The sequence below is a fragment of the Rana temporaria genome, chromosome 11, assembly GCF_905171775.1.
Source record: "Rana temporaria chromosome 11, aRanTem1.1, whole genome shotgun sequence".
NCBI classification, from domain to species: Eukaryota; Metazoa; Chordata; class Amphibia; order Anura; family Ranidae; genus Rana; species Rana temporaria.
Window position 1 is genome coordinate 113,859,605 of NC_053499.1, and position 22,382 is coordinate 113,881,986.

At 43.3% G+C, this 22,382-nt stretch overlaps 1 protein-coding gene across 1 annotated transcript in view; it reads left to right on the plus strand.

Annotated features, from left to right (window-relative positions):
- Positions 1 to 257: 257 nt before the first annotated feature.
- The window catches only part of LOC120917512 (transmembrane protein 272-like), a 55,389-nt gene continuing 33,264 nt past the window's right edge, over positions 258 to 22,382 (plus strand). The window contains exons 1-4 of the mRNA XM_040328857.1: positions 258 to 317; positions 1,263 to 1,322; positions 3,978 to 4,154; positions 19,559 to 19,706. Of these exons, the coding sequence (XP_040184791.1) occupies positions 278 to 317; positions 1,263 to 1,322; positions 3,978 to 4,154; positions 19,559 to 19,706 (425 nt within the window). The 5' untranslated portion in view covers positions 258 to 277. The remainder of the gene's footprint in view (positions 318 to 1,262; positions 1,323 to 3,977; positions 4,155 to 19,558; positions 19,707 to 22,382) is intronic.

The following is a 22,382-nucleotide window of genomic DNA, read 5'->3' on the forward strand; positions in this document are numbered from 1 at the left end:
GGAAATGTAACATCTCAATGAAGCAACAAGCATTATTGTTCAAAGAGTGGAAGTCTACTTTGAATCAATATAAGCCCACTTTAATAATTGTCACTTCATAAAGACATCTACCTTTTAAACTATTGGTGCATTCAGTTCAGTATTGTATAAAACTCTATTTTTGATATTTTAATAAATTGTTATAAAATTTAATTATCTTACTACTTATTCTACTCAGCACCGCCAACATGCCATTCCCCCCATTGTTCTCATGCATTCAGTTAATTGTTTTGTTATTATGTTTAGGTGCAAAAAAACAGACTGCACAACTTTTGTATGTAAGTATCAAAAACAACAAATTTACTTCTTGATTGTAAAGTCTTTTTTTTAAGTCTTTTTTTTTTATTATTAAATTAATAAACATGTTATACTTAACTACTCTGTGCAGTGGTTTTGCACAGGGCAGACCGGATTCCCCTCTTCTCGGGTCCCTGGCTGTAGCTCTTGGCCCCTCCCCCCCAAGCAGCTTGCTAAGGGGGGCAACCGAGCAATGTATCCGTGCAGACACAGAACTGACGTTGGTGCCAATGGCACTGCTGCTGTCTAAGCCAATCAGGAGAGAGAGTCCTGTATGGCCAAGGCACTTGCAGACATCGCTGAAAAGAGAGGGGGCTCAGGTAAGTCTTAGAGGGGCTGAGGGGGGCTGCTGCACACAGAAGACTTTTTATATTAATGAATAGAATGCATTAGGCCTCTTGCACACTGCAGCTTGAAAAATCTCAGTACAGCTTTTTTTTCTTTCTGAGCCATTACAGTCCATTAATTGTAATGTGTCTATGCACACAGGCACGTAAATAAGCGTTGTGCATTCTTCGTGCTTTTTTGGTCAGTAATTTATGCCTCATACACACAAATGTGCGCAAATGCCCATTTACATTATGTGCAGAATGAGAAAGCAAGAATACGCTTTTGCTTATTTTTGCAAAAATGCGTAAACGCTTATACGTGAAAAAGAGCATTAAATACACACGAATACATAAAATTAAAAAAAGTCTGAAAAAAGTAGCTGCTCAAACAGCAGTATCATGTGCAATAGGCCTTAAGATAAATAAAAACCTTCTGCCTTTACAACTACTTTAAAGATATAACAATTGTATAACCTGCAATAAATTGCTCTTTATTTGCCTTGTATATTGTTGTATTTTCCCCTAATTTATTTACTATTCTACTTCATTATTAAAAATAATTGTTTCAACATATTTAAATAATGTATTGATTTTCAGATTTTCAGATCACAGGTCTAATATTCTGGTGTGGCATTGGCATAGTTATGATCATTATGGGTAAGTTGTGCACTGAAAATCAAAGAATTTTGAGCTATTTCTCATATTATTTCTCCCTGGTGATTAAATGTGGTAACAAGCACAGTGAGTAAGTGCTCTTATTGTGTCTGATTGTAATTTATCCCAGGAAGTCTTAGCTAGCAGAGCTGGCACTTGCTTGTCTGCAAGTTATTCATATGAGTTTGTAACCCAATTCACCCCAAAAAAATGGCAGATCCAAAAATTGTCAAAACATACATATATAGAAGCCTTTTCAAGCCATTTAGAATTGAATGTGATCAAAAATGAGATTTATATTTTATTCTGCAGTCAGTGTTTGTTAAAGTCATATGTTACTAGGCTAGTTTTCTGTGTGGGCACCAAAACACTTCTGAAAGTTTGGTAGACTGCAGATAGATTTAGCTATTAAAAAAGCATTTAAAGAAAGCTAATGCTGCTGCACTAGAGCATTAAAAAGTTTTGAATACCATTGATTTGGTACAATATTGGATAATTTTCATTCTTAAAATAAAATGAACTTGCATGTTATCACTACCATCACAAATAAAATAATAATAATACATATTTCTACTTCATATGAGTGTAGCACCCTCTAGTATCCTACTAGTGTGAGTGTAGAGAACGCTATATCCTGACTCATGCTTAAAGTGGAGTTCCACCCAAAAGTGGAACTTCCACTAATTTGTTGCCTTCTCCCCCTCCAGTGCCACATTTGACACCTTTCGGGGGGAGGAAGAGCAGATACCTGTCTCTGGTATACTGTCCCCACTTCTGGGTGTCACAGTCGCAGCGCATTACGTCAGCGCTGAGCTCCCTCCTCCTCCCGCAGCCAGGCCAGTGGGAGAGTGCAGTAGGGGGGGCGGTGCTCTGCCTCGGGCCAGCGCTCAGTTGCTGGCCTGAAAGAATTCTAACAGCAGGAAAAACTTGGAAGGAATCTTCCCTGCATGAGCAAGGAGGACAGGGTGAGTACTACAACACGGTGCATGGACTTACAAGGGGACAGACTGCCACATTGCATGTTTCTATAGAAGATAGAGTTGTGCTAGATAGAGGTATGGTGAGAGGAAGATAGGGAAGTACTGACGGTCACTGGCTTTCTGCCAACTGAATACCGACAACTGAGAGTTCAGTGGGTTTTAAACACTCAGTTCTCTATGTAGAGCCAGTGGGGGACAGCTGCAGCTAGGATCAGTTCTGCAGCCATCGAGGAGAGCGTGATTGTTTGTTTATTATTTGTGTATTCACAAACGTCTCTTTTAAGAATAAATTATAGCAAATTATAGCTTTAAAGTTTTGTATGCACAGTAGGGATGAGCCGAACACCCCTCGGTTCGGTTCGCAGCAGAACATGTGACCAGGCAAAAAATTTGTTCGAACACCCGAACACCGTTAAAGTCTATGGGACACAAACATGAAAAATCAAAAGTGCTAATTTTAAAGGTTAATATATGCAAGTTATTGTCAAAAAAAAGTGTTTGGGGACCTGGGTCCTGCCCCAGGGGACATGTATCAATGCAGATTTTTTTGAAAAAAACATCAGTTTTTTCAGGAGCAGTGATTTTAATAATGCTTAAAGTGAAACAATAAGAGTGAAATATTCCTTTAAATTTGGTACCTGAGGAGTGTCTATAGTATGCCTGTAAAGTAGTGCATGTTTCCCGTGTTTATAACAGTCTCTGCACAAAATGACATTTCTAAAAGGAAAAAAAGTCATTTAAAACTACTCGTGGCTATAATGAATTGTCGGGTCCCGGCAATGTGGATCAAAGTCATTGAAAAATAATAAAAAAAAATGCATGGGGGTCCACGTAAATTCCATTACCAGCCCCCAGATCTGGTATGGATATTAAGGGGAACCCTACATCAAATTATAAAAGAAATGGCGTGGGATTCCCCCCCAAAAATCCATACTAGACCCTTATCCGAGCACGCAACCTGGCAGGCACCAGGAAAAGATGGGGGCGAGAGAGTGCCCCCCCTCCTAAACTGTACCAGGCCACATGCACTTAACATGCACCTATGCACCTATAGCGTTAATGAGCATGTCAAATGTCCTGTGAGTTTTTTTTACATGGCCAAAATAGGAAATTATCACTTCTGACGCTTTAGGTGTTTACAGTGCATTTAAGGTGCAGTTGTGGTGCATTACAATAGAAGTGAATAAAGGCAGTTGCAAAACGTCCAACGCATGCCAAACTCTGCAGGCAGTGTTATTTTTGCATCGTCGCAACGCAAAGCAATGCAAACGCTGCAGTGTGAGCACCTCCAACTGCTCCTTATAGTAACAATTTTGCGTGGCATTAAAAACGCAACCGAACCACCTATTTTCAACACCTGTGTGAAAGAGCCCTCTGCCACAATGTATTTTCTGCCCCCTATTTGTTTTTTCTTTTTTTTTTTTTCTTTTTTTGGTTTAAGGAAAAACTTTTAACAATGTTTCTAATATTAGTAGTTTTACTGGTTCACATAATGAGCACACAAGCATTGTACATCGCTGAAATCAAAACAGAACAGTGGAATGATATGATCATGTTGTGCTTAAAATTACATTATTTTACATACAGACACACATATTGCACAGTTATAGTTTTATAGATAATACATTCTGGGGGGGGGAAATATGGTATCTAAATATGATATTTCTTTCATTAACAGGCGGCCTATACAAAGACGACTGTCCTATTCAGCCCATTATACCAGTATTTCTTATAATAACTGGTGTTGCACAAATAGTAGCTTCTGGCATTCTGCTTCTGAGGGTATTAAAGAAGTGTTATACTACCGTTTTGGACACAGCGATATTTTTATTCACATTTGGCTGGTTCATTACTGGTATGTTTCTTTTATGCATATCTAATATATGACAGCTTGTTTTTATTTGATTACTTAGATTTTCTTTAGTGTAATTACGGTATATATTTTAAAACACTTCCTGTTTTAATTATTTTCTAGCTCAATTATACTAATTATTAAATATATTGTAATAGTTTTAAAGCATTATTATTATTATTATTATTTAAACTAAATATAGTTGCAATAATTTTTAAACATTATTTATCTTTGTATTGTATTAAGTTCCATAGTTAGGTTGTTCAAAGTCCATCTAGTTCAACCAAAAGTTCTCTACTCTGCAGTTATTAAAGAAGTTTCAGGCAGCAATGAAATATACTACCCTGTACAAATATGCAATTATAAGTCAAGTATTAAGTCATGGATGCTCTATGGAAAGAAGCATGCAGTTCTGTAAATGTTGGCAGGTCCAGCATCTGTAAGGCCTCATTTACACCAGAAAGCTAATGCTGCTGTACTAGAGCATTAAAAAGTTTTGAATACCATTGATTTGGTACAATATTGGATAATTTTCATTCTTAAAATAAAATGAACTTGCATGTTATCACTACCATCACAAATAAAATAATAATACATATTTCTACTTTATATGAGTGTAGCACCCTCTAGTATCCTACTAGTGTGAGTGTAGAAAACTCTATATCCTGACTCATGCTTAAAGTCCTGGATCTCCTCTTGCCAAGTTTCTAAAAACCACTGAAGTCTTCCCCCACTCAATCAAGCGGGGGGGCACCACTTTTATAAGGAAGCCTTGGGATTCTGCTTTGTGGGCTTCTGACCCCAGGGATTTTTCTGGCTCTGTGCTTGGCCCTGAGGCTTACCCTTTGACCCTGACGGTGCAGGCCATCGTGACTGCCTGGAGGCTGTTGCCTCTGGCACTGGAGAGGAAGCATGTTTGAATGAAGGACGCCTACTCCTCCTCTTAACCGGCAGGAGGGTACTTTTACCACTCTGGATGTATTTATCCAAATCTTCCCCAAACAACCTCTCCCCATGAAAGGGAAAACCAGCCAAGAGCTTATTGCATGGCAACTCGGCTGACCAATTTTTTAGCCACAGAATCCTACGCATATGTACCAACATGAGCCCAAGGCATGATGCCTGATGGATAGAATCCTTGATAGTGTCTACCGCAGAGCATAATGCCCTAGGTAGCTCAGCTAAAACGTGGGTTTCGTCTCCTTAAGCAGGCACCTTCTTGATAACCTGCTTTATTTCGTCCCTGAGGGATTGACAAATGCCTATTGCTGCCACTGCAGACTGTGCTACTGCACCAGCTACAGCAAATGAGGCTTTAAGCAAAGATTCCAGCTTCTTATCGGCTGGATCACTAAACACCTGGACGTTGTCCACTGGACAAGTCAAACTCCTGTTTACAGAGGAGATAGCTGCATTTACTTCTAGCAAACCCACTCTTTTATAAACTTTCCTCCATAGGATAAGGAAGAGAAAATCTCTTAGGAGGAAGCTTATCTGGATGATCCCCCTATTTGCATAAATTAGTTGCTCCAGCAATGGGTGTACAGGCAAAGCATGTGAACCTTGTGGAGGTTTTAGCGAACCCAAAGAGGAGACGGAAACATCATCCACCTCTGCTGGGGGCAACTTGTATCCAGAACGGACCAATTTCCGTAAGGGGATTGAATCAGCAATTTTAGGGATTGCGAGGCTGAAAAAGGTTCCTCAGACGCTGAACCCTCAGAAGAGGAGTCACCTGTATGCCTTTCTGCCTGATCCCCCAAAGGTATTTCAATAACTTCTGCCCATTCTGGTTCTGATACAGGAAGGTCAAGGGCTGGAGACGGGGATCTGCCACGTTTTCTCCCATCCTGGGAGGAAGATGCGAGCATCTAAGCTATTTTCCCTTTCAAACCAGCCAGTGCTGAAGCCAAATCGTTCTTAGTGACATATGCAGAGGCTAAAAAGTTGGACAACACCTGAGAGTCTAGGTAACTCAGATTGACCAGTTGCTTCAGGTCCTTCAGGGGAGGATTGAACTGCGGATGTATGTCTTGGAGCCTCAGACCCTGACCACAGCGACCTTGCGATCCCCCTGCAATATTCCCCCTTTTACGGAAAGACATAATCCTAAGCACAAAAAGCAGAGGTATGAAAATGAATAATATGAATAATATGCCACTATAATTGCTCAGCCTGATGCTGAGTAGACGTGCCTAGGAATGCCTGTATACAACACCTATATAGCTTACATGCCCTTGTATGCTCTGTGTCCCACCGTCAGCTAACCAGACACTTCCAGAGTGAAAAGTTTTTAAAGCCAGTAAGCCTTGCGGCTGCGCTGTGTATCATGTGCACGCCCCCTTTTTTTTCTTTAAAGGTGACACTTCCCGCGCACACGTGGATAGGCTGGTCCCATGGCGGAGATGGCTCGCGGTCACACTAGGGGGATCTTGACCGCTGTGCTGGAGGCGGATGATCCCCCAAACCCCTACTGATTTGGCCTGACCGAGTGAAGAAGAAGCAATACTGTCCACAGAAGCGTTTGCGGACACTGGGCCTAAACACAGGGGAAGCATGGAATGTTAGACACCAGGTATGTTTACATTTGACACCCTCTAGTGGCAAAACACAGACAAGACACTGTCTACTCAAAAAGAAAAAATCCATAAGTGAATCATTATGCATTCCTTAGGACCTTTCTACATACCAGTCCCGCTGTCAGGATTCTTCTGAAAATCACAGACAGACCCAATCTTCACCCATCACGGCAGCCAAGTAATGACAGATCTTCAAGGACCGGGTCCCCTTTGTATATGGAGTCCACTCCCTTGGACCTGTACAGCACCCTGCCAGAGCAACTCTTTGGCATAGTATACACGTGATCCAAGGTGCTGGATCTCAGTGTCCAGCTCTCAAAGAGAACCATTACAGGCCAAAAACCTTGTTCCTCTTCCTTGAGGCTCGGGTACCATCCATTTGGCTCTTTCAGGCATTTTAAATGGATCCGGTTGCATAGCCCCTTGATCCCATCAGGGACTTCTTAGGGAAGCTCTTTTTAGCACAACAACAACCGTGAACCAACACCTTAGGCGCTGGCGAAAAAAACTGAGGTACTCCAAGTATGGGAGGGGTTATATAAAGGGGGACTTCCTGTCTTTTGGGTGTGGGGATACAAAGATGCCACCTAAGGTCTTTCCCCTACAGGACATCAGGTGTGGGCGTTTTTTTAGATGGATAGGAAAAAACTTCAATAGGTGACCTGCCTGGCTACAGTAAAGACACAAGCTTTCCCTCCTCCAGTCAGCATTAGAGCACAGGCAGAAGCATCCTTAAATAGTCTGTGTAGCGCCAACATACATTGTGCATGTGCCCATTTGTGCGTTCGTGTACGCATTTGTGACTTCCTGATAGCCATTCTGTGGAGATTCATGATGACATGCGCAATTCTTTTAGACAAACATCTTCATGCATTCACATTTCTAATAGCCAAATGGCTGGTTGGTATTTTCTAACATGAGCAGTTTGAATCAGGAGCCTCTGTAACACTATGGTAAACCAATACATGCAGAGACAGAAAATGCAGTTAAAATTGTAATTGTAATAGCAAAAATAACAACAGTTCAAAAATGTCATCAAAACCAGAAGTGGATAATCAGACGAGCCAGGATCAGGGAACCAGAAGTCTGCATTGTCAGGAGTCAAAAATCAGTAGCAGGAATAAGAAGAGAAGTCAGCGCAGGCCAAGTCATACACAGGATGGAACACAGTAGGAACACACTGGAGATGTTGACCATGGGAGACCATGGAGGGAATCAGCAAAGCTGTTTAAAAAGCCAAAAGGTACTGGCTGTAGGCTGGACTAATGAGTCAGGTAATGGTAACCAGGTGAGTCACTGTGGAAACTATGAGTGGCTGGTAATTAACTGACAGCTGAGCAGCCTCTGTGCACTGAAGAAAGTGCTGCTAGTAAATAGCAGGAGCCCAGCCCTGACAGGAAGAAATGTTCAGGGTAAAAAATACGCTGAAAACTAAGCATGTGCAATAGCTGCCAACACTGCTCTGCAAAATCCCCAACTGCAGTGGGGACATGGCAGAAGGGGGAGGTTGAGAACAGCAGGATCAAGGGGGGAGGGGGTGGTTGAGAACAGCAGGATCAACCAGATTTTTTGTAAAATACAAAAAGGGAATCCCATAGCGACTGTGTGAGTATGAACAGCATGTCATAGCTTAATGACACTTTAAGTAAAACATTTTTTGTAAATACAGTTGTCCTACTCGGAAATCTATGCTGCAGTCATTCTAAAAATAAGTTATGTCCCCCTTTTTTCATTTTATAAGACAAGTGGCCAGGGCTGTCTTAATGAGAGGGCACACATGGGCACTGCCCAGGGGCCCCAGCTGCATGGGGGGCCCCTGCATTTTCCCAAAAGCAGCTGGTCCTTTAGCCCAAAAGGTGCCTCCTACCTATCTGATGTCTGTTTACCCGCACTCTGTCCATTGTAGGGGCCCCAGAGCATTACTTTGCCCAGGGGCTCATGATGCTATTAAGACGGCCTTGCAAGTGGCTGTCATCCCCTTTTGTTCTTCTTGACCACTGGTCTTATAACTTTCCTTCTGTAGTTTATTTTTCAGTGAGCAGGGACATATTTAAATATTCACTGCTTACTGTAATGTGCAGTTTCTGGCATCTCAGATTCCCAGTCAGACTAATGCTCTCAGATTGCAGGGTTTTAATGAACATTGTAAAAAGGAGAATGAACCGCGCTTAGGACCCACCAAGGCTAGTACAGGTGCAGTGAACTGTAGTGTGGGGCCAATAGGTACCAATGAGATAAATATATAAAAAATGTACGATAAATAAATTAAAATTGTTAGGCTGCAGCCCCCCAAAAACGATTCCCCGAGGGGAAGGGTAGAAGTAAATTGGGAGTGGGATGGGGTAGTGGCGCTGCCCTACTTATAAACTGTGTCAAGTAATAATTGTGGACAGTGACCCTGAGGGGTGCGTAAATAAGTATAGTATTAGTAAAACCAACATAAATAGTGAAACACAACAACTGGATACCAGCTAAATACTAAGTGTAATGACAGTGACCAGATACTGGCATATAAAAACTAAACTAAACCAAATACACGTAATGTGATATAACAAACGGATAAACCAAACTGTGCTGTCACTGGTAGGCTGTGAACTAGCCTGTGTGTGTGTTTCCACTGAGTGAGTGCGGTACACTCGTAGAAACCATAGACATATGGAAAATAATATAATGCAAGAAATTAATAAAGTGCAGTGAGGCAATCAGTCTTCATAGGGTAATAAATAAACAAAAATAAAAATAGTAATAGTCCAATGGTGTAATGCAATAAGGAAAACAGTCTTCATAAAAAATAAATTAACAAAGTACAAAGTCCATCCAAGGAATGGAGGAATCCGTGCTTGCAAAGGTGCACCTAAAAAGGTGAGTGCTCAAATGAACATTGGTGAAAATTCCACGCAGTGATCACGGTGCTCCCCCTTTGGGTCCCCACTCACCAGAGGCACTAACCCCTGCAGGGGTAAAGTGCAAGAAGTATGCCTCCAACGGCTCTGGAATCTCCCACGGCTCCTCTGTTGTCCTTGGGGCCTCCTTTGCTTCTTAATGGTGGTATACCGAATTCAGGGGTGAAGGTTGTATTTATTGGTCCACAGTCCTCCAAAAAAACAAATAAACTGGCATAGCGTGGTATGTTTGATCAAACGCTGGTTTATTGACACTAGCAATACCATGCACAGTGTGTAAAATAATAAAAAATACTGGGCAATAGAGCAAGGGAAATGCTCTATGTGGTGATAAAAACTAAAAACAAAAGTTGCAGGTGGAGTGGCTAACAGCTGCTAGCATAACTCCTATCGCCGCACTGCGTGTACCAGGAAGTGTCGGCAATAGCCTGGAAACGGCGTGCGTTCCACCAACGACCAACTGGAAACCGGAAGTGCGTGCGTGTGTGCGTGTATCCGCTTTACGCACGTTTCGTTCAGATACGTCTTCAGAAGCCGCTTCTGAAGACGTATCTGAACGAAACGTGCGTAAAGCGGATACACGCACACACGCACGCACTTCCGGTTTCCAGTTGGTCGTTGGTGGAACGCACGCCGTTTCCAGGCTATTGCCGACACTTCCTGGTACACGCAGTGCGGCGATAGGAGTTATGCTAGCAGCTGTTAGCCACTCCACCTGCAACTTTTGTTTTTAGTTTTTATCACCACATAGAGCATTTCCCTTGCTCTATTGTTTTTATTGCCCAGTATTTTTTATTATTTTACACACTGTGCATGGTATTGCTAGTGTCAATAAACCAGCGTTTGATCAAACATACCACGCTATGCCAGTTTATTTGTTTTTTTGGAGGACTGTGGACCAATAAATACAACCTTCACCCCTGAATTCGGTATACCACCATTAAGAAGCAAAGGAGGCCCCAAGGACAACAGAGGAGCCGTGGGAGATTCCAGAGCCGTTGGAGGCATACTTCTTGCACTTTACCCCTGCAGGGGTTAGTGCCTCTGGTGAGTGGGGACCCAAAGGGGGAGCACCGTGATCACTGCGTGGAATTTTCACCAATGTTCATTTGAGCACTCACCTTTTTAGGTGCACCTTTGCAAGCACGGATTCCTCCATTCCTTGGATGGACTTTGTACTTTGTTAATTTATTTTTTATGAAGACTGTTTTCCTTATTGCATTACACCATTGGACTATTACTATTTTTATTTTTGTTTATTTATTACCCTATGAAGACTGATTGCCTCACTGCACTTTATTAATTTCTTGCATTATATTATTTTCCATATGTCTATGGTTTCTACGAGTGTACCGCACTCACTCAGTGGAAACACACACACAGGCTAGTTCACAGCCTACCAGTGACAGCACAGTTTGGTTTATCCGTTTGTTATATCACATTACGTGTATTTGGTTTAGTTTAGTTTTTATATGCCAGTATCTGGTCACTGTCATTACACTTAGTATTTAGCTGGTATCCAGTTGTTGTGTTTCACTATTTATGTTGGTTTTACTAATACTATACTTATTTACGCACCCCTCAGGGTCACTGTCCACAATTATTACTTGACACAGTTTATAAGTAGGGCAGCGCCACTACCCCATCCCACTCCCAATTTTAATGAACATTGCCTGCCAATGTCTACAGTACATACTTGTCCACATCCTGCCCATTAGTACAATTTCCATTGCATGATGGGAATTGTATGTTTTTAGTTTCTACTTACGGAGCCTCACCTTTTTATCAATGGAATGATGACGTCACAAGGCATTGTTCATTCCTGTTAAATGGTGAAGCATTGTAAAAAATATAGACACTTTATAATTTACATACATAACAGATCTTCTTTAGCATGTTTATTTTAAAATGACACATTTAATGTAATAGCAAAAATAACAACAGTTCAAAAATTTCATCAAAACCAGAAGACAGAGTGGATAATCAGATGAGCCAGGATCAGGGAACTAGAAGTCAGCATTGTCAGAAGTCAAAAATCAGTAGCAGGAATAAGAAGAGAAGTCAGCGCAGGCCAAGTCATACACAGGAACACAGTAGGAGCACACTGGAGATGTTGGCCATGGGAGACCATGGAGGGAATCAGCAAAGCTGTTTAAAAAGCCAAAAGGTACTGGCTGTAGGCTGGACTAATGAAAACTAAGCATGTGCAATAGCTGCCAACACTTCTCTGCAAAATCCCCAACTGCAGTGGGGACATTGACAGAAGGGGGAGGTTGAGAACAGCAGGATCAACCAGATTTTTTGCAAAATACAAAAAGGGAATCCCATAGCGACTGTGTGAGTATGAACAGCATGTAATAGCTTAATGACACTTTAACCACTTCCCATCCTGCGGCTGACTATTTACGGCCGCAAGATGGCTCTGATCTGCCAGGAGGCCGTCAATATACGGCCTATGGCCGTGCGCCACTGGGGGGCGCGTGCACGCCCGCCGCATCACACAGGTGTCGATGCATGTGCCTGGCGGCCGCGATGTCCACCACGCACCCACGATCGGCAGTCACAGAGCCAGGGATGTGGAGCTCTGTGTGTAAACACAGAGCTCCACGTCCTGTTAGGGAGAGGAGACCAATGGTGCGTCCCCCAGTTAGTCCCCTTCCCCCACAGTAAGAATCACTCCCAGGGCACATATTAAACCCCTTGATGCCCCCTAGTGTTAACCCCTTCCCTGCCAGTCACATACAGGTGTACGTTTAATAAACCGTGATAAGCCGAGATCATGATGATCACGGCTGATCACTGCTTATCACAGAGCATTGCCGGTTTAATAAACTGTGATGAGGAGCAGAGAACACATTCTTCACTTCACATCACATCACATGGATGTTTTGTCACAAACGGCCAGTTTAATAAACCGTGATCTGAAGATTTCACAGCTCTTCACCTGAAATATCTCCCTTCCAGATTCACCAGCTCAGAGGTGGAGAATCTGGGAGAGAAGCTGGTGTGATAAGAGGAAGAAGGCTTATTTCTTCCTAATTTCAACACCAGTGGGTTAAAAATGAATATTAACAACAATATACGTGTGTGTGTGTGTATATGTGTGTGTGTGTGTGTATATATATATATATATATATATATATATATATATATATACACATACAGTATCTATATAACACGTGTGTGTGTGTGTGTGTGTATATATATATATATATATATATATACACACACACACACACACATATATACCGTATTTATCGGCGTATACGCGCACTTTTTTTCCCTTAAAATCAGGGCAAAATTGTGTGTGCGCGATATACGCCGATACTTGCTTCCCGAACTGTGTTTGAACTTTGCCGCCGATCCCTGCTTCCCGCGCTGTGTTTGAACGCTGCCGCAGACATATACCGAGCGCAGTATACTCGGGTACAGTCGGCCAGGCTCGGCTCCCTTCTAGGTTATGCGAGAGGAGCCGAGCGTGCCCAAGTGTACTGTGCTCGGTATATGTCGGCGGCGGCGGCGTTCAAACACAGCGCGGGAAGCAGGGATCGGCTCAGAGACAGCGCAGGAGCAGCGGGGAGGACACCACGAAGGTCGCAGACGGACGCCAGACCAGACAAAGCCGCCGATGGACGCCAGGCAAGACACCAAAACTGTAAGTAATAAAAAATAAATAAAATTCAGTAAATAAATAAAATATATATATACATACACACACATATACACACACACACACACATACATATACATACAGTATTTATATATATATGTAATTTTATATATATATATATATGTTATCACATGTCTGAAAACATTAATTACATGTTCTTTTAAACGTTAGTTTCACTGTTTGAATTCGGCTGCACCATAATCTCACAATATCTCACGAGATTACAGGCAGTCCACCAAGTTTTACACAGATCTCGGCTGTTTTCAGAGAAAAAACTTCACCTCTGTTCACCATCTGAGAACTGAAGTTCTCTGTTTATTAAACCGGCTGCAGAGGAGATAATTCTCCTCATGAGAACTGCTGTGAACTGAACGGAGAAAAAACTTCACAGTTTATTAAACGGACACCTTATACAGGTATCAGTGCATTTTTATAGCACTGTTCACTGTATAAATGTGAATGGTCCCAAAAATGTGTCAAAAGTGTCCGATGTAATATCGCAGTCGTGACAAAAATTGCAGATCTCCGCCATTACTAGTAAAAAAAATAAATAAATAAACAAATAAAAAAGTAATAATTGACAGTGCCGGTGCCGAAAGCTGAAATTTCGCCTGGGCAGGAAGGGGGTATATGTGCCCAGTAGGCAAGTGGTTAAGTAAAAGTCTTTTTTGTAAATACAGTTGTCCTCCTACTCAGAAATCTATGCTGCAGTCATTCTAAAAAGAGGTTATGTCCTCCTTTTTTTTATTTTATAAGACAAGTGGCTGTTATTCCTTTTTGTATGTATTGTATGTTTTTAGTTTCTACTTACGGAGCCTCACCTTTTTATCAATGGAATGATGACGTCACAAGGCACTGTTCATTCCTGTTAAATGGTGAAGCATTGTAAAAATATAGACACTTTATAATGTACATACATAACAGAACTTCTTTAGCATGTTTATTTTGTACCCCCTGATTCAGATTTAAAGTAGATCTAAAGATACATTAAGGGACTTAGGGTGGGTCTGCTAGAAGAGAGGGTGGCCTTATACGCTGACGACATGTTGCTTTTCCTAAACGATGCTGGCCCCTCCCTGCAGGGCGCTCTGTCTGTTCTGGACACATTCGCCCCGGTCACTGGACTCAGAGTGAACTGGTCCAAATCTCTCCTATTCCCGATAGACCAGGCGGCCAGATCTACCTCCCCCCAGGACAACCCCCTTTGCTGGGTGGACACGTTTAAATACTTGGGAGTACATGTTTCTACCTCGGCCTCTGACTTTATCCCCCTTAATCTTTCCCGTTTTGGTAGACGCCCAATCCAAATTCAAGGCATGGGGCAACCTTCCTCTGTCGATATGGGGGAGGGTGAATCTTCTTAAAATGAAAATAGTCCCCAGACTTCTTTACCTCTTCTGCCATTCGCCGCAGTGGGTACCTAAGTCCTTTTTTGCTAAATTAAATCGACTTTTTTCCTCCTTTATCTGGGGGACCTCTGCGCCAAGGTATAAACTATCTACCTTAATAAGGCCGCGAACGCAGGGAGGGATGGCATTTCCTGACTGCTACAAGTACTACCTCGCCACCCAGCTGGTAACGGCGGCCTGGTGGCTGAAGCCGGATGGTACAAACACCTCCACTGCTCTTGAGGCCTCGGTGGTTGGCTCGTTGGAGGCCCTTCAGTTTTTGCTTTTTCGGGGCCCCCGTGCTCCATACTCTCTGACCCCCTCTATGACCACCACCCTGCGGGCGTGGCGAACCGGCCTGGCCATTGAAAAATGTAAGCCCACTGAAATTTCAACCAACGCCCCGATCTGGAAAAACCCTACCTTAGACCATTTTTACAGACTGATAGATCCCTTTGCGTGGTCAAAGTACGGCGTGAAACTGGTATCTCATATTATTTCGCAGAACGCACTGAAACCCTTTACCGAGCTTTCGTCTGAATTTAATCTGCCCTCTCACTATCGTTTTAGGTACCTCCAACTATCGCATGCTTTCTCGGCGCAGTTTCCTTTGTCCTCCTGTATTGTGGCCCAGTTGGAGTTGGAGAGGACGCTTAGATTTGATTGTGGCGTGAAGCAAACCTCACACTTATACTCCTTTCTACTCTTTGTGTCCCTCCCTCCCCTTGACGGGCTGCGAGCCAGGTGGCAAACTGACATCCCCACATTAGATACAGATGACTGGGATGACATATGGGACCTTCCCTTCTCTACGTTGGTGTCAGTTCGTGACAGACTGGTGCAATACAAAATAGTGCATAGGGCATACTTCACCCCCTACAGGTTACACAAAATGAACCCCACACATTCACAGGAGTGCTGGCGATGTCGCGCCTCCCCAGGTGATTTCTCGCACATTTTCTGGCGTTGCCCAGAGGTGGTACATTATTGGGAGGCTGTGTTGGAACTGACCAACAAAATTGCTGGGACTCACTTGCCCTTAACTATGGAGATATGCCTTCTGGGCATCGTAGACAACGTTGTCCGAACCTCAGCCAAATGCACACTAGTAAGCGTACTGCTCTTCTATGCCCGTAAGAATGTGGCCATGCATTGGAAAAAACCCTCACCCCCATCTCTGGTACAGTGGCGGCGCCTGGTGAACACCAGCCTTCCCTTATATAAAGACACATATGCCAATCGCGGATGTCCGCAGAAATATGATAAGATATGGCGGGTTTGGGTGGAGGAACCGGAGACTGCTGGTTAAGGCATGCTTTTTTGATATGACATTTCCGTTCCCCCCCCCCCCCCTCTTTCCTTGAGTATGTCGGTTGTTGCAGACCTCAGCCTGTTACCATGTCTATTTTGCGGAGGTTACTGTCTTTCTGATGTATCAGCTGCCTCTCATGGAGAGTTGTAAGACTTTGAGCTGTCTATGTCTAGTCTTGTCTAAATGTGTTGTGTATTGTGTTTGAAATTCTTCAATAAAAATATATAAAAAAAAAAAAAAAAAGTAGATCTAAAGATGGAAAAAAAAACTGCTGTAAAGAGGAGACTAATTTTTGTTTACAATCTGTTTATTGGAAAAAAATATTAATTCAATACAGAGTCATCATGACAGTGCTAATGTACAGAAATATGAAAATTGAATGAGCATATAAAAATTGTTACAGAATAACAAAGAAGCACAATGAGGATATCAATATAGTGCACAGTAGAACATAGTATCAAAAAACGCAAACAAATACAATAAGCAAGAATATATTGGATCATCATGACCAACCATAGTGGGTAAGGCACTTGCACATAGGGCAAACCTTATGTTATATCAAAAAAGCGTGATGTTTAGAAATCCAGATGTCCTACTTAAAGTGGAAGTAAACCCTCCTATTGTTTTCAGCCAAGGAAGTGGCCATCTTGGCCTCTGTTTAATCTGCAACTGCCACAATGCTGCACATGTGATCAGCTATGAAACCAGCCATTGGATGGTTTGACAGTTTGGTTGAGAGCACAAGCAAATGTGACATCTAGCATTTCCGGCATGCCGGGAATGTTAACTGTTTTTTTAAACTATCAAATAGATGGGTTTACTTCCACTTTAAGCAAAGAACTGCAACATATTATTCTGTAAGGTATAAAAAAATCCTTTCCATTAGTGTAACAGTATCAATCCTCTCCATAAGCAAAGAGAATGGGGTTTATATTGCAAAGCAATAGCCCACAGTGTTGCAACCCAATATAGTATGGATGAGTCTTTCCTCCCAGGATAAAGCACCTGGAATAGGCACACAAAGAAGGCACACAAGCAGTGTTTAGGTAAGTGATTGAACCAAGATTTTGGAGTCTATTGTCGAGATTTTATGCCACACTGAGTCAATTTCTCGCAGTCCCAGAAAATATGTTTTAGAGACCCATAAACTGGGAATCAATGGAAGCACAACTCTGAGACTCCCGTGTATATAACCTGAAGTTTGGAGAGTGCATTAAACCATCTGGTGAGTAGTTTAAGAGCAGTTGTCATGACCTTGCAGTAATATCTTCATGACTTGTCTGTCTCTTACCTTGTCTGTGTATCAGCCTTAGGGCTTGCCTTCTCACACCTGCATGGTTAAGTAATCTAACCTCAGTGTGGCTCCACCCTAGCCTCAACAGGAACCACTATTTAACACTGTGTTCTCCAAGCCTGCCTTGCCGTGCAATATTATGTGTTTGGTTTCCTGTTTTCTGCTTGCCGTGTGCTCTACGTTTGTCTCTGTTACCAATCTTGGCATGTTCCCGACCATCCCTGCTTGCTTGTGACCCTGACCTTTGGCACGTTCTCGACTATCCTTGCCTGCTTTTGACCCTTGACCTTTGGCTTGTTTATCGTTTATCCTTGTCTACTTGTCGCCCCGACCTTTAACTTATCCTCCTATAGCCTACCGTGAGCATGAGCTGGGAGACTCCAGGGGCCACGACCTGGAGTCAGCTGCAGCGAAGTCCATCCTCACCACTAGAGGCTCTGGTGAACACCAACTGGCTCTTAGACTCTGGGGAATCTCACGTTCTAGCTCCCTGTGGGATCCGTGTTGGCACCCCAGTGCACCTGCCTACCTGCACCACCCAGGGTTCCAACTGCAGCAGTCAGCCGTAGGGTCCGCTATCATAGCGGTGCACTCCTGACGTAACAGTGTGCATCTGTCATCTGGCCTCATGTGACCTGACAGCAGTCTCCCTAACCGATAATAACCTTTTGCATTTGCATATATTATCCAACATTGTGTCCCAGTTTTTAGAGGAGAGTTAAGTCGAGTCTACTTGGAAGGAGGAGAGGGTAATAAAGTTATTAGCATGACACCAAGAAAAAGCTTCTGGCAAAGAAAAACCTGAGATAAAAGTTGGTGTTGCCAAAAAAAGAGGTTCTAAGAGGGATGGGAGAGGCAAGGCAAAATTTAGATTTGTAGAGTGACCACAGTTGGTGCGATTGAGCAATCAATTAGTCAAGAGACATAAAGCTACGACTGGATATAGAGTAAGATGCCTGGGAGATAATATGGCCGTATGGGGAAAGTGGAGTAATTTGGCAGAAGATACTTACAAATTATCTTCTTAAAAAAAAAAAAAAAAAGAAGCTTTCTCTTGCTTCTAGCAGTTTTTTATTTGGTGTACACTTAAGCTGGATACACACTATACAATTTTCTGTAGATTTTTTTCCTTCAGATGTACCAAAATCATATAATATGAGTTTCAATTTGTACGCAATCGGGCAGCCCCTTGCACTACATGGTTTTGGAAAATCTAAAGGAAATCAGACAACAAACGTACAGTGTGTATGGAGTGTTACTTTGGCACATGTGCAGGGCAGAGTATACCACATCTGATTCTAATTTTACAGATTCCGGGAACAATGTAAATCATGTGCGCATGCACTGGAATAACATCATTAGCCTTTGTCCATTGTTAAAGTGGTCAAGTTTGCTTTAAATAACGTTTGGAAAAAATTGTTCAGTAAGGATTCTTGGGATTCTGGAAACAGTTGGTGCTCATGGCACTCAGGACCCTCAAAAGAAGATTGGGCACCCAATACCTTTAGAATATTGGGTGATTTAATTTCATCTATTTTTATTTAATTTTTTAGTGATGGGATGATATATGAATTTTATTAAAAATGGCAATAATAATCTTGGTCTCAGATCTTATCCAAAGAGGATTTTTTGTGTAACACCATTTCCAAGTATTCGCTTGTTTGTATATGGCCTAATAAAAAAATGTGCTATGTAAGGTGTAGTGTGATGTGCTTTAGGTGTCATTTGAGCGTTTCCCTTGCTTGGGGCCACTGTCATCACAGAGCACTAGTAGTTCAACTATATAGAAATGCAGCTGGAAAGGGGCCACAGAAAAAAAAAGTTAACACTTGGGGACAAGAAAGAAGTTCACCCACCTTTTCTTATAGAATGTTACAGGCCACATAGTAATTCAGACTAGGTGCCAAGGGGTGTCCCTGGTCTTTTTGGACCCCCCACTCAAAAAAAAAAAAACCTCTGCAAAAAAATTAACTGTAAGTGCATACCATACTGTGAAGTTTTAAGTCACAATGTGCAAAGCTGTAACAATTTTTTTTTTTATTGTATAAAGCTTTGAATGTTGTGTTGTCAGGTGACCATTACCATCAGCACCATGATATTATATACCTAGCTGTATGCAGGAGAAATCAGCAAGGTACAACTTGCAATTAAGAAGGCAAATTTGATTAATGCAGCAAAGAACATTTGCTGCTGTTTGTTTTTCACGTAACATAAACCATTGTAAGCATTATTTAATCTATACCTGTTTAAACTTTTTCCAGGAAGCTTTTGGGTTTTTAGTATGTTTGATCAAAAAGATGGAAAGTGTGCTCAAAACCTTTACTTGTTTGCATATGGCATTATGACATTTGAATGGATTATATTATGGGTGGCATGTATCAATTACTTCTGTTACTCTAACTCCGAAAGGTGAGTACCATATCTATATCTATAGTCTATTTTATACTGGAAATGCTTTATCCGAGAACCTATTTCAATGTTTACTCTGATTCTGACTAAAAAATGTGGGCCAGATCCACAAAGCAGATGCGCCGACTTAACTCGAGATACGCGGCGTAATTGAAATTTGCGTCGCGCGTATATTTGCGCCTGATCCTCAAAATGAGATCCGCCTGAAATTCCGGTATTTCCGTCCTACCTAAAAGAATTACACCGACGCTTCTTCGCACGCAAAATACGCTAGACACGCCGCTGTTTTGATAGGCAAAGATGCAAATGAGCGAGATAGGGCGATCCACAAAATTAAGTGTGTGCGCCGTAGATTACGCCCTGTGCGCTTCTGTTAGTTTCCCGGCGGGAAGTTACACTTTATAAAAGCAGCCCTAATTTTACACCTGCCGTGTAAAGGTCTGCTAAAGCAACACCATTAAGGAAGAGCTGAGCACACACACTTGCAGGACAACAATCTGTATGCCAACATGCCAGGGCCATCCATGATCATAACTGCACTAGTGAATTTAGAGGCGCTAAGAAGGAGGAGGGAACAGAGGAGGAGGAGGGCACAGGAGAGGGTATACCGCAGACGCCTAGATGTGTTTGGCATGACTGCTTCTGAGGCCCCGTACACACGACCAAACATGTATGCTGAAACTGGTCCGCGGACCAGTTTCAGCATACATGTTCGGTCGCGTGTAGGCGCGAGCGGGCCGAATTCCAGCAAACATTTGCCCGCCGGGCCTTTTCCCAGCAGACAAATATTCCTGGACGTGTTTTAAAACCGTCCGCTGGAATCCTGCCCGCTCGGACATGTACGGTCGTCAGTACAGACCTACCGTACATGTCCGAGCGCCCGCCGTCCCTCGCATGCGTCGAATGACTTCGACGCATGCGTGGAAGCCTTTAAATGGCTTTAAATGTCGCCACGTCATCGGCGCATCATCGTCGCGGCGACGACGCGGACACACCCCGCGTATTGTTTACACGCGGACTTCTGTACGATGGTTAGTACAGCCATCGTACAGAAGCCCTCTGGCAGGCATGTACGGTGAAAACGGTCCGACGGACCGGTTTCATCGTACATGTTTGCCCGTGTGTACCGGGCCTGAGATGTATCGCACCTTCAGATTCAACCGTGAAGCCATTCTGGAATTAACCACAATCCTGCACCAGCCCAACACAACGCTCACATGCAGTGTAGCCACTGATCAAGGTAATGGCAACACTCCATTTCCTGGCCACTGGCTCTTTTCAGCGCACAAGTGGACGTGTGGCTGGGATGGCACAATCCTCCATGAGCAGATGTGTGCACCAGGTTGTCCCTGCAATCCTGAGACGCATGGCCAATCAATTCATCAAACCCTCCCAGGAGGTCCAGCGAATGGACACAATGACTGATTTTTTCCAAATTGCTGGATTCCCACGCACCATCGGGGCAATTGATTGCACACATGTGGCACTACAGCCCCCCCATGAGACAGAGCACATGTACCGGAATAGGAAGCACTGGCATTCAATCAATGTACAGGTGATTGTGGATGTCAAATACCTCATATGGCACGTCTGTGCCAAATTCCCAGGATCCAGCCATGACAGCTACATATTCCGTCACAGCAACATCTTCAGAGAATTGGAACAGAACGTGTATGGGGACAGCTGGCTGGTTGGTGAGTGACATGGGTGTCAGGTATGACTGTCCCCCCCATGATGCAGACATCACGAGGGGCACATGCATGACTAACATCCTCCTGTCTTTTCCCTTCCAGGTGACTCTGCATATGCACTGGGACCCCATCTTATGACTCCATACCGGAACCCCCAAACCCCAGGAGAGGAAAACTACAATGCTGCACACATACGCACCCGTGCAGTGGTGGAACGCACATTTGGCCTCCTGAAGTCACGTTTCCGATGCCTGGATAAGTCTGGGGGTACCCTGTTGTATTCCCCAGACTTTGTGTGCCAGATCATCGGTGCATGTTGTATTCTGCACAACTTCGCAGTGAGAAGGGGCCTGGAGATTGACATATGTGATGACCTGACCCCCGAACCAGACAATCCCCCCCCCAACCAACTCTACCCGGTCTGCTGAGGGAACAGCAGCCAGGAGACGCCTCGCAGAAGGCATCTTTGCACAGTAAACACACACATTAATTATGTCACAATGAGAATGCATGCATGCACACCCACTGTGGTCCCTAGCACAGACACATCACATGCACATCTAATTGGATTAGATCCAAGTACCCCCCCAATGGTACTTGGGAGCAGTAACGCCCCGCCACGGCTCCAATTATGTCACTGTGCATTCATACACCATTCAGGGACCTGTGATCACTTCTCCCTGGTCCTGGGGATCCCTACTCCACCAAAACTGAGGGTGACACCCTTATTTCATCAGGAATGCCACCCCCACATTCACACACATTAAACAAATCATAAGTACAGTATACCAAACAAAATCATAAAAATAAAAAAACAAAAGTACCCTGCAAAATTAATGGCGGTGGCGCTTGCTACGCCTGGGCCGCCCACGGGCACGGCCACGGCCAACCAGAGGAGCCTCCTGGGGGGGGGGTGTGAGCAGGGGAAGAGGGATCTTCATGGGGGGGTGTGAGCAGGGGAAGGAGGATCATCCTGGGGGGGTGT